General features: G+C 55.3%; 2 protein-coding genes across 5 annotated transcripts; one reads left to right on the top strand and one right to left on the bottom strand.

Moving 5' to 3' along the window:
• Window positions 1-2,660, top strand: TNNC2 (troponin C2, fast skeletal type). The gene is made up of 6 exons (XM_038572476.1): window positions 1-124; window positions 1,546-1,597; window positions 1,721-1,864; window positions 1,953-2,067; window positions 2,204-2,340; window positions 2,472-2,660. The coding sequence occupies exons 1-6, from the start codon at window positions 122-124 to the stop codon at window positions 2,501-2,503; spliced, it is 483 nt and encodes a 160-aa protein (XP_038428404.1). The 5' UTR covers window positions 1-121; the 3' UTR covers window positions 2,504-2,660.
• A 4,411-nt stretch (window positions 2,661-7,071) lies between these two features.
• On the bottom strand, window positions 7,072-10,976 carry UBE2C (ubiquitin conjugating enzyme E2 C). Of its 4 annotated transcripts, none has more exons than XM_038572472.1 (6): window positions 10,812-10,976; window positions 10,058-10,085; window positions 8,697-8,783; window positions 7,797-8,034; window positions 7,623-7,682; window positions 7,072-7,324 (listed from the first exon to the last, which is right to left on the bottom strand). In XM_038572472.1, exons 1-6 carry the CDS (start codon window positions 10,910-10,912, stop codon window positions 7,266-7,268), a joined length of 573 nt encoding a protein of 190 aa, XP_038428400.1. In that variant the 5' UTR covers window positions 10,913-10,976; the 3' UTR covers window positions 7,072-7,265. The 4 variants fall into 4 exon arrangements, with proteins under 4 accessions (XP_038428400.1, XP_038428401.1, XP_038428402.1 ...); XM_038572473.1 differs by having other exon boundaries at window positions 7,797-8,001; window positions 10,812-10,973; XM_038572474.1 differs by lacking the exon at window positions 10,812-10,976 and adding an exon at window positions 10,619-10,740.
• Window positions 10,977-11,767: the final 791 nt, after the last annotated feature.

The raw sequence follows: 11,767 nt of genomic DNA, 5'->3' as shown, positions 1-11,767 counted from the left end.
GGTGGGAGGAGAGGGTGCCCCTACAAATCCAAGGTGCTGGAGCAGGCCAGGGTATCTTTGGGTGGTGGAGTGCTGAGGAGGTGACTGACCTGAAGCAGGGGAGGCCCAGTGACTTGCAACCATGGTAAGGACAAGAAGGAACTTCATCCCTTTGCTTGCTGGAGCACTTCTGGACCTCTTCCAGGCCAGATCTGGGTGCTCTGTAGTTCAGTAATTGGACGTTTAAAGATGGAACATGTAGGCTCCTGGAGCCTAGATGTCTAGGAGGAAGCCTGGGAAGAAGGCCTTGGACTTCTCTAGGAAGGGGAGGGCTGGGTGCTCTGGGATTGCCAACTCCCTGCAGACCTAAGGCTTTGGCAGTGTTGGCCACGGAATTGTGAGGGGGGTGTTAGCTTGTCTCCCTCACGGTGGAGGTGGGGACCCTGAGGGCCAGAGTGAGTCACCTAGCAAGCCAGTGGCTGGGGTGAGCTAGCTGGAGGTCTTGCCAAATCATCCTACTGCCGGTGAGAGGAGTCCTCTAGAAGAAGGGAGGCCTACAGAGCTTCAAGCCAGCTAAGGTGCAGGATCCCAAGAGCTATGAGGGAGAGAAGGGGCAGAAGATGATAGACCAAGGTTAGAGACCCCAGCCTCCCAGAGAGGGAGGTCATTTCCCCTGAGGTCCCTCTCCCCACTTCAAGGGGTAACTAGACCCCACAGGACAGCTGCTGTTGCCCATGCCAGGCTAAAAATAGCCTGCCCTCCTGCATGGTCAAGGAGGAGGGAGGAGGGGAGGGTAAGGAGGAGGGCAGTGGCTAGCTGGCCGCCGAAGAAGGCCTTGGCCACCTCAGCCCCTCCTCCCCGCCAGCCTCAGTCCAAAGTCCCATAGCCAGATGGCTTGGCTTGGATGTGGCCAGATCGCCTCCCCCGAAATCTTATTTCCACCTCCACAAGGCCCCCATTATATTCTGTCCAGCATGATTATGATTTACTCCAATGGCTAAGTGATAAGAAGGGAGCTTAAAATCTCCATCTCCACAAGTTGTCGGAGGGAAGGGATGGGTGTCTGGGTCTTCTTGGCCTCAGTGTCCAGTGTCTGGCCTGACGCTTAGTTGGGGCTCAATGACTCTGCCTTGCATTATTGAGAACATTTACTGAGCCCCTATTATAGTACCAGGCTCTACTGGGAGCTGGGGGACACTGAAAAATGATGCTGGAATAGTGCTGGTACTTTACAAAACTCTTTGACGTCTCTGATCTTTTCATTCTTGAAAAGCAGCTGAGAAGAGCTAGAGTAGAATAAGTGACTTGCCCAAGGTTAGAAAGGGGGATTCCTGACTTGACATCTGATTAGCAGGTTTGGAGACCCTGGGCATAATCTGTTTCCTCCTTGTTCTTCAAAACTGGGGTTCAGGTGCTGCGGGAGCATGCAGAAGGTGTTGTTAGTTTGGAACTGTTCTTCTGGAAGACCAAAGGGCACTGACAGAAAGGGGTTGAAGAGAAGGGGGTTAAGGCAAGAATGAGCTCTGGGGCCACCCCTTCTGCTGGCTGACTCTGTGTCTCCTGCAGACGGACCAGCAGGCGGAGGCCCGGTCCTACCTCAGCGAGGAGATGATCGCTGGTGAGTGCGGGCCGGCGGGCGGGTGGCTGCGTGCTGGGCAGTGCTGGGGGCTGGGCAGGGTGGGAGGGAGGGTGTGAGGCTGACAGTCCAGCCAGGCCCACCTCGGTCCTCTGCCTCGCTCAGAGTTCAAGGCTGCCTTCGACATGTTCGACGCTGATGGTGGCGGGGACATTAGCGTCAAGGAGTTGGGCACGGTGATGAGGATGCTGGGCCAGACCCCCACCAAAGAGGAGCTGGACGCCATCATCGAGGAGGTGGACGAGGATGGTGAGCAGGTGGCCCTCCAGGGGCTGCGACTGCGGCGGGCGGGGTGGGCCCGCAGGGCTCAGGCTCACTCGCCACCTGCTCGCCTCAGGCAGCGGCACCATCGACTTCGAGGAGTTCTTGGTCATGATGGTGCGCCAGATGAAAGAGGATGCGAAGGGCAAGAGCGAGGAGGAGCTGGCCGAGTGTTTCCGCATCTTCGACAGGTGCACTGAGGGCTGGGGAGCCGAGAAGGCGCTGGGCTGGGCGAGTGCGCGGACCAGGCGGCGCGGGTGGGCGGTGTGGGGGTGTGGGGGGCGGCTCGCCCCCGCCTGTCCTGACACCCTGTCCCTTCGCCCCAAGGAACGCAGACGGCTACATCGATGCGGAGGAGCTGGCTGAAATCTTCAGGGCCTCCGGGGAGCACGTGACAGACGAGGAGATTGAGTCCCTGATGAAAGACGGCGACAAGAACAACGACGGCCGCATCGACTTCGACGGTGAGGGCGGGCGCGGGGCGCGGGGCGCGGGGCGCGGGGCGGGGCTCCCACGCGGCCGTCCGTGGCTTTGTCCGCAGGGCGGGAGCCCCGGCGGTGCGTGCGACTGACGCTTCCGCGCTCCATCCCCGCAGAGTTCCTGAAGATGATGGAAGGCGTGCAGTAAGAAGTCGCCCCCGCATCCGCCCCGACGCGCGTCCCTCGGGCGAGGGCGGGCCCGGCACCCCCGCCCCGCCCCGTCACGGCCTCAGCCCCAGGAGGGAGGCGCGGCCCCTGCGGGCTCTGTGTGCAGGGGAATAAAAGCAGACACTGCGAAGCGCGTAGCCTGAGTGAGGGTGTCAGGGCCCGCCTGGCTGGGCCGCCGTCCGGGGCACCACCCGAGCGCCTCGGGGCTCCAAGGAGCGGGCACCCGAGTTGCGGGACGCACCGAGGCGCGGGACCCCGGGCAGGTTCCCGGGCGCTGGCGCTGGGCGTGCACAGCTCGGCCGGCGGGGTTGCCGCGGCGCCTGGCGCTGGAGGAGGGAGGCCGGCGGTGGGGGTGCGGGTTGGCGCTTGGAGCTGTCGGGGTGAGGGTGCCGGGGATGGCGGGTAGGGTGAGGGCGCGGCAGGAGGCTGGAACCCGCGGGAGGCCGAGGTGAGGCCCCTTTCCTTCCCCGCCGTCGTTCCTTTCTGGAGCCTTTGGGTCTGGGGTGCAAGCTACCGGGCTGGCGATGGAGAAGCGGGTATCGTATCCATCCGTTCCAGGCAGCATTCACTCTTGGTTGACTTTTTCTACTTCGTCTGTTCTGAGCGTTTATAGGTGCTCCATACTGGAGATGGGAGAGGAGGGTAGGGGCACACAGCCGGGAAGGAGGTTCTGACGTCATCATCTCCACCCTGCATCCCTGCCTCCAGCTCCCGCCAATGCCAGTGTGCTCAACATGGGGCCATTAGCAAGATCTAGCTAAAAGAAATCTGACCTGGCTGCTCCCTTGTTGAAATACCCTCAGGGCTCCCCTTCGCTTCTAGAATCAAGTCCAAATTCCTTTCCCCTCCTACCCCTCTCAGGTTCCAGCCACACCGGGTAATCTATCCTTACTGCTCTGGACAGTGGAGGTGCACTTTGAAGCTTTTGGGCTTTTGCTCATGCTGGAATGCCCTTCCTCCTCTAATAAGCCTGGCAAATTTTTCAGCCCAGCTCAGATACCATCTTCTCCCTTGATCCCTCTGCCACTGGCTGTGCTCTGGCTTCTATAGCTCTTTGCACACAACTCAGTTCTAGCAGGCCTCAGGGCCAAGCTGACTCAGTGCAGCGGTGCTTTAGCTTTAGTGTCAGGCTGCCCGAGTTTGAATCCTCATTGCTGGGGACAGATCACCCAGTGCTTCAGTTTCCTTTACTCTGTAAAATGGGGACAATGATAGATAGTATCTACCTTGCAGGGTTGTGAGTGCAAGCTAGTGTGCAGAGTGCTTAGAATGGAGCGTGGCACAGACTAAACACTATTAATAAATGCTATTATTAATATCATTACTGTCACCTTGAAACATTAACCTGTACTATTATTGTCATGGTCCTCCCTGTCCAACTCCTTCGTGTTCTCGGCTGCCCTTTCTGACACATTAATTTCCCAGTTCACGTTTCCAGCCAGGATCAGGGCTTGTCACCAGGACTGATTCCTGTGTGCAGTGCCCTGTGCTTTGCAGGCGGGTCTCATTCGTCCACACAACCGGAGAGGCAGTCGGATGCTGTTCTCCCTATTTTACTGTGGAGGAAACTAAGGCAGAGTGAAGGTACCTATCCAGGCACACAGACATTTGGTGGAAACGAGCAAGGCTCTTAACCATGGCACCGGCTACCTGTTGACAGTTCTACCTGCATATCCTGAGTACTTCAAGCTGGTCCTGTGCTAAACTGATAAATCCCCTCACCTTCCATCCTGTTCTGCAGTGTTCCCTATCTCAGAGATGGCACCCCAAGAGATCGGCCTCCTTTCCACCTGTAATTTACTCTGCCCTGCTACTTTCTCTCTTTTCCTTTACCCTTTTATCCCTCCCTTCTGAGCCCACTGGCTGTTGTGACTCAGGCCAAGCCATTGCTCACCAGGTTGCAGAAGAGTAGTTAACCTCCTTGCCAGTCACTTCCCGTAAGGCATCCAGAAGCAGCTTTCTGAAACCAAACCTGATCACATCATTGCCCTACTCAAGGCTTCGTTAGCTGCCTCAGGGTAAAGCCCCCGCATTTTAATTAAAAGCCTTAAAGGCCTTACAAGCCCTGTGTGGCCTGACTTCCAAGCTATTTTGCCTGTGTTCTATACCCCTGGACTTCTTGCTGTCCGGAGTGGCCCAATCTCCTTCTCCAGAAAGCCCTCCTTGACCCTCCTGGTCTTCATTAGGTACCCATTTCAGAGCTTTCATAACATGTGAGTCTAGCAGCTGACATTCATTATCTAACATGTCAGGCACTATTCTAAGGCCCATTGAGCCTATGAGGTAGCTATTAACACTTCCATTATACAGAGAGGTTAAGTCTGAGTGTATGCACGTAGCATGGGGTGGTGTGGGGATTCTAACTGTTCTGCCTGCTGGGCCTGAGCTCTTAACCAGCACTCTGTATGGCACTCCACCCCACTGACATGCCTATCTGGCCCCGGAACCTCAGCCTCTTGAGGACAGGACTGCGTCCTTTCCTCTGCCCCAAGCATAGGGCTTTTACAGTAATTGTATGGGGTGAATGGTAACAATACCTTCTGATACGGTATTAGACTTTTTTGTTGCAAGTGCCAGAAACCTAAAGCAAACAGACTTAAAAAAGGGATTTACTAGCTCATGAAACTGGGATGCTAAGGTGTCAGCTGGAGGCCAGAGCCTCAATGTCACCTCCATCTCATAGCTAGCTACTTCTCTGTGCTTGGCTTTTTTCCATCTGCAGCTGTGTGCTCCAGCTGCCCAGACTTCCTCCTCTTTTAGCATCCCAATTAGTAACATCGTTTTACTTTTTCCCAGGAATTAATTCCAGGGAACACTGGTTCTGAACCAGTCAGCCCCTGGGATTGACACAAGGCTGGCGGGCTAGCCATTTGGGGGTGGGGGAGCAAACACTTTGATCAAGGGGACCACACACAGAGGCATCCTAAGGCAGGCAAAAAAATATGCCCATTTGGCCAGCATTGAGTAAGAACCACTAGTGCCATGTTCTGAGCTTCCTCTTAAGACATCCTCTAGCCAGGGGTTTTCTTTTTTTTTCTTTTTTTTTTTAGCCAGGGGTTTTCAAAGTTGGGAGAGCTATCAGAATCCTGGAGAGCTTGTTGGAACCAAGACTTTGCATTTTTTTTTTTTTTAAAGATTTTATTTATTTATTCATGAGAGACAGAGAGGCAGAGACACAGGCAGAGGGAGAAACAGGCTCCATGCAGGGAACCCGATGTGGGATTTGATTCCGGGACCCCAGGATCATGCCCCAAGCCCAAGGCAGACGCTCAACCACTGAGCCACCCAAGCCTCCCTTAAGACTTTGCATTTCTAACAAGTTCCAGGTGCAAGTGGGAGGGCCACACCTGGAAGAGAGCTCTGCTCTACACTTTTACCTTCCAGAGAAATGCAGGACCTCAAGCCCCACCAGAGTGACTGAATCAAAATTTGCATTTGTTAGACCCCTGGCAGATTTATCTGCAGTAACAGGGTCGCACTGTTCCAAGCACCACTCTGCCCCCGCCCCCCATGTGTGAGATTTAAAACCGTGCAGAGGACATCAAATCCAATCCCAGACCTGCCTGCCAGTGCTACTCATGGGGGCACAGGGCAGGAAAGGAGCCTGGGCTGGCAGAGCACAAGGAAGGCGAGAACCTGATGCCCTCCTCTGCTCCCCTGCCCCTTCCCCCAGGCCTGCACTATCAGCTGCTGGCAGAGCGGACTAGGTTGGGTGAAGCTAAGATCCAGGTGGGGCTTGGAGGGCACTTGGCTGCTGGGTCAGTCCACCTTGAAGATCTTGCAGCACCTGGACCAGGGCCATCACCCTAGCCTGCTCTTCCCCCTGCCTGCCCCTGGAGGGACCCCAAATGGCCAGCATAGGAGTTCCCTCTCAGGGGCTCCAAGGGTAGGGCCTGTGGCAAACCAGTGTTGAGAAGGCCTCAGGGCTGGAGGCCCCTGGCCAGTGGGTGCAGCAGCTGGAGTTATCACTGGTGGAGATGAGCAGGAGTGTGGAGCCATCCATGGAGGGCCTGGGGTAAGAGGTGGGTCGAGAGCTGTCCTGGGGTGTCTGGCAGGGAAGAGGGGTTCCCTCGCTGTCTGGGCCTGCTGTAGGGTGGTGACCCGATCGCCTTGTCTGTCTCAGGGCCAGAACACCCCGACATAAGAGTTGGTAGCTGGTGCTCACCCCCCAAGCCCCTGCTGTACATGCATGTGTCTGCACATAACACTCTACAGCTGTTTTGCTCTAAGGTCTGGTTCAGTCTCATCTGTAACTCGGCTGGGACAGCTCCAATATCCACTGCCATTCCTGGTGCATGTCACAACTCGACAGAAAGAGGCATTTTATGACACCATCTTATCGAAGAGGAAACGGATGCAGTCATAAAATGACTAAGGTCACAAGGGAAGGAATCCTTGTCACCTCCTTGCTCAGCCGCTCAGCCTGTCAGCTGCCTTCAGGCTGTGGGTTAGATGAGCAGGGCAAGAGCCTGGATCCACTCCACTGACCCTGAGCACGCCCAACCCTAGGGTAACTACAAGGCAACTTGTAAAAAAAAAAAAAAAAAAAAAAAAAATCAATGTATTTATTTAATATATTCATCACAAGGGCTCAAACAGAGACTTAATTTAAAAAACAGAAACAAAACAAAACAAAAACGACACCACAGCTTCAGATACAGAGTCCTAGACAGAAATGAAGAGAAGGACAGACCATGTAGGGAGAAAATAAAAAGACAACACAAGGAGAGTAGGTTGGACAGTCAGGGATCTTGGCTGGAGACCTGCTTTGAGTAGGTTTCTTGCAGATACTTCTTAAAGGCTGGAAGAGAACAGGCAGGTCTCAAGGAGTGGTGGGGACAGGGGCTAAGGTGGGCCAGGGGGCAGGCAAGGATACAGGGGTGGGAGAAGTCTGGGGAGCTGGGGAGGATTTCCCGACAACAGCTTCTCCTTCTGCTGCCCACTCAGCTAGGTCTCCTGGATGGGTTCTGCTCCCAGGGGGGCTGGGGAGGCGGCTGGGGGCCTTAGTGAGCAAGTCATGTGCAGGATCCTTCTGTTTGAGGGATACTTTGGAGGTTGGGAAGGGACCACCTGGTGCCTGAGAAGGATGAAGGACCCACCTGTGGGGTTTTTCCAGAGCTCGGCAGCATGTGTGTTCAAAGGACTATCAATGTTGGGTTCTGTGGATGGACAGAGAATGGTCAGTAGGAAGGGAAAAGGCTGGCCAGGCAGGGGTGTCCTGGGAGTCCTGACGGGTTCCCAGGCTCAGGGGAGGGGCTGGTCTCAGAAGTCACCTCCTAGCAGGCTCTGGATGGACAGCAGGATAGTCCTGACATCATACAGGGCAGACCATTTGTCCTTCAGGATGTCCAGGCAGATGTTACCCTGGGTGTCCACGTTGGGGTGGTAGCAGGGTGTGAGGAACTTCACTGTGGGTGCGTTGTAAGGGTAGCCACTGGGGAACTCCAGGGAGAGCTTATACCTCAGGTCTTCATATACCTGGCAATGGAGAAACAGGGGTGGGGAGTAGGCCTCCCACCCCAAGTCCCAATAAACGGCTTACAAGGACCTTTGAGTTTGTCTGGGACTTGATAAGAGACAGAGTGTTACAATGGCTCTGTACTTTCTCTCCTATCTAGTAGGGACATCAGTGATCCTTTGGTCTGTGGGCTGTCAACTGGCATCCTGAGGGCTACCATAGCTGTGCTTTAGTCAGTCACAACATCAGCTGCTAACATGTGAAAATCAGGGTAGTTTAGACATACACCTGAATTTGTTTCTTAAAAAGATTTTATTGTTAAGCAATCAAAAGCCCCAGTGTGGGGCTTAAGGGCACAGCCCTGAGAACAAGCGTTTTACATTCATTCACTGACAGAGCCCGCAGGGGACCCCTGGATTTCTGACTTAAACCAGATGTGCAGCAATGGGAGCTGCCATCTTGGGACTTGTGCCCTTCCACTGGCTGAAGTCCTCACGTACCCTCTGTTCTTCATTCCGTCTTGCCCTTTCTAGGCATCTAAGATGGAAAGCTACGCTTTAAACCCAACCTCTTACTATCCAGAGGGAGACAAGGGCCACAGGCTCAGAGCACAGGAACAGAACAGGGAAGTGTCCTGCCAGGCTTTAAGCTGACCTGCACTTGGTTTTCACCTCATACCTCTCCCCAGACTCACCCACCTCAACCTTATACTTACTGTGCCAGCTGCTCCGTGGATGGTCCCCACCCATTTGAAAAGGTTGTCTGATTCAGGGAAGGCAGAAATCCCTTTGTCACCAGACATCTGGGGAAGAAACAACACCTGCTGGGCTGCAGAATATGGTTTTGGGGATCAGTGGGTAAAACCCTTCCCCTTAAGCTCGTCAAATTTTGATCCAAAATAAAGCAACCAGACCAAACTGATAGGCTTTTTTGAGGAAGTGATTCGATTCCTGGGGCTGAACCTGCCCCCGTGGGGGAGGAGTACTGGATGTGTTAAGGGCGGAGGGGTTATGCAGAGAAACAGAAGGCAGCTTGTTGGATGCTGGGAATTGGGTTCAACATGCTAGTTAGTACTGGCTGCAAACGAAGCCTAAGGACCATTCACAGACCGGGGAGATATACAACATCAGCATAGAAGGATTTAAATTGGATATTCAGGGTTAAAGTAGACAAGGTCATCTAGGAAAAATTATTTGAAAGTTTGACAGGTATATTCCCTAAGAAGAGTAAGGGTGGAGAGTTGGGTGTGGGAAATAGGACCAGGCAGCACAGAGAGAAGGACTTGCCTGGCATCAGGGAGCGGTATTTTATTTGTATGTATTTTTTATTGGAGTTTGATTTGCCAACATATAGCAAGGGAGCTGTATTTTATTTTACTTAAAGATTTTATTTATTTATTCATGAGAGACACAGAGAGAGAGAGGCAGAGACAAAGGCAGAGGGAGAAGCAGGCTCCATGCAGGGAGCTGGATGTGGGACCTGATCCCGGGACTCCAGGACCACGCCCTGGGCTGAAGGCAGGCACTAAACCGCTGAGCCATCCAGGATCCTCGGGAGCTGTATTTTATTTTTTATTTTTTATTTTTTTGGGGGGAGCTGTATTTTATTTTATTTATTTATTTTTTTTAAAGATTTTATTTTTTTAAATTTTTATTTATTTATGATAGTCACACACACAGAGAGAGAGAGAGAGAGAGGCAGAGACACAGGCAGAGGGAGAAGCAGGCTCCATGCACCGGGAGCCCGACGTGGGATTCGATCCCGGGTCTCCAGGATCGCGCCCTGGGCCAAAGGCAGGCGCTAAACCGCTGCGCCACCCAGGGATCCCAGGAGCTGTATTTTAGAGAGAACTTAAAGGTGGTGGTGGTGGTAGTGGTGGTTGAGGGGGACCTGGAGTAGACACTGCTGGAAGGAAAGGTGTAGGTGGGGCCCAGAAGAGAGGAAACCCGACTCATCCTTTTATCTCCTGTGCTGTGTCTAGCAAAAAGCCTGATGTAGGAGAGGCCACTACTGATAAGTGAATGGGAGGTGGAAGGTGGATCACCTGGCTTGGGGTCTGGGCAGGTAGTCACTCACCATGAGGGTCATCAGCTCCTGCTGCAGCCTGCAACGTAAGTGTTGGGAGTCATCTGGGGGCCTGCATGGGCCAGCGCTCCACCCGGTGCCGCTTCCCCAATCCCAACCCCGGGGTCCCTGGAAGAGCTGTCAAAGAGGCTTCTCCAACCCTGAGGCCAGCCAGACGCGGCAGGGGCACACTCAACCCCATTTCTGGCAGAGTTCTCTCCCTTCCTGATTCCAGGCTCAGGCAGTTTAGTTCAGTTAAGCCTTTTTTTTTTTTTTTTTTTTAATTAAGATTTTACTATTTATTCATGAGAGGCAGAGAAGCAGGCTCCACGCAGGCTCCACGCAGGGAGCCCGATGCAGGAACTCGTCCTGGGACTCCAGGATCACACCCTGGGCCGAAGGCAGGCCCTAAACCGCTGAGCCACCCAGGGATCCCTGTTCTGCCTTGTTCTTTGGCCCCTCAGCTTCTCTGACGCCTCTCCCTGTGCCGGATCCCTGTTTCTCCCCACTCCGTCCCCGCTTCCCCCTACTCCAAGCCACCGGGGGCCCAGGCACACTTTCATCTTGGCTCACCTGCGGAGGGCCCCGGCCACGCGCCTCCTCCTGTCCGCCTTCGGGGCCCCTCTGGGGGCAGCCCGAGCTCCCGGCGTGCCCTCCGGCCCCGCATACCTGCCCACTCCAGGAGGTGGGGGCCCGGAAGTCCGAGCTCTGGACCGCAGGGCCCAGGGCGTGCCGGCCCGGCCAATGGTACCTCCATACTCCTCACCTCTTGCCCACGGGGCCCCGGGCGGCGCCCCCGCTGGGTTCGGCTCCTTTCCGGGCGGCGGCGACGCTGGCGGCGGCTGGGTCTCGGTTCTGGGAGGCCATCCCGGCGGCGCAGGGGGGGGAGGCAGGAACCCGGAGAGCACGGCCTGCAACTGCGGGGCCGGGGCCCGCCCGCCCGCGTTTGAATCGTAACCCTCCGGCAGCACCGGCCAATCAGCGGCTCGCTTGGGTTTGATCCAGCCAATGGGGCGCGCCGGGGCGCTCTGTCACCGCGCAACTGCTAGGCCCGCCCCCCGGCGCAGCACTATTGGGCGGCGGGAACCTGCTTCTGAAGGGCGATTGGCAGAAGAGGCTGTCATTAACTAACGACTCCGCGGCGGAGTGGTGGCCTTTGGAAAACGCCGACCATTAAAGGGCCAAGAAAAAGTCCACGTGGGCCGAACCCTTTCGGGTTAAACGCCTGGCTGGGGAGGGAGCGACCGGCGCGCCCAGCGGGATTCCCTACTTCCCGGCGGAAGGCAGCGTCTCCGGCCTGACGACATTGGTACCCTTCCCTCTCCCCGGAAACCCCTACGACACATCGTGACGTCCCGGACACCTCCGTGGGGTCCAGTGTTTGAAAACTCATGGGAGGGGAATGACGGCAAGAGCGGGAGACTGCGACAAACAGGCTCGTTCCCAGCGTTTGCTGTGTGACCTCGGGCACGGCATTTAGTATTTCAACGTGTAAAACGGGGGTAATAAAAGCCTCTCCGCGTTTTTCTTCTGGTCTGTCATCGACCTCCTGGTGCCAGCCATCACATCCTGCCACTTCTGTACCTTAGGGGATGAAGAAACAAGCCGAGAGCCAGGGAAGGTTGGCACGGTGCTCCGTGGTGTTCCCAGCTCCGTCTCAGAAGCAGAAATGCCCTGGGCAGGGGGACCTTACTGGGTCTACCTGTGATGGGGGAGGGATAC

This window comes from Canis lupus, chromosome 24 (genome assembly GCF_011100685.1).
Source record: "Canis lupus familiaris isolate Mischka breed German Shepherd chromosome 24, alternate assembly UU_Cfam_GSD_1.0, whole genome shotgun sequence".
Lineage (NCBI taxonomy): Eukaryota > Metazoa > Chordata > Mammalia > Carnivora > Canidae > Canis > Canis lupus.
Note: the sequence above shows the minus strand (reverse complement) of the source record. Positions and strands in the feature narration are given on the sequence as shown.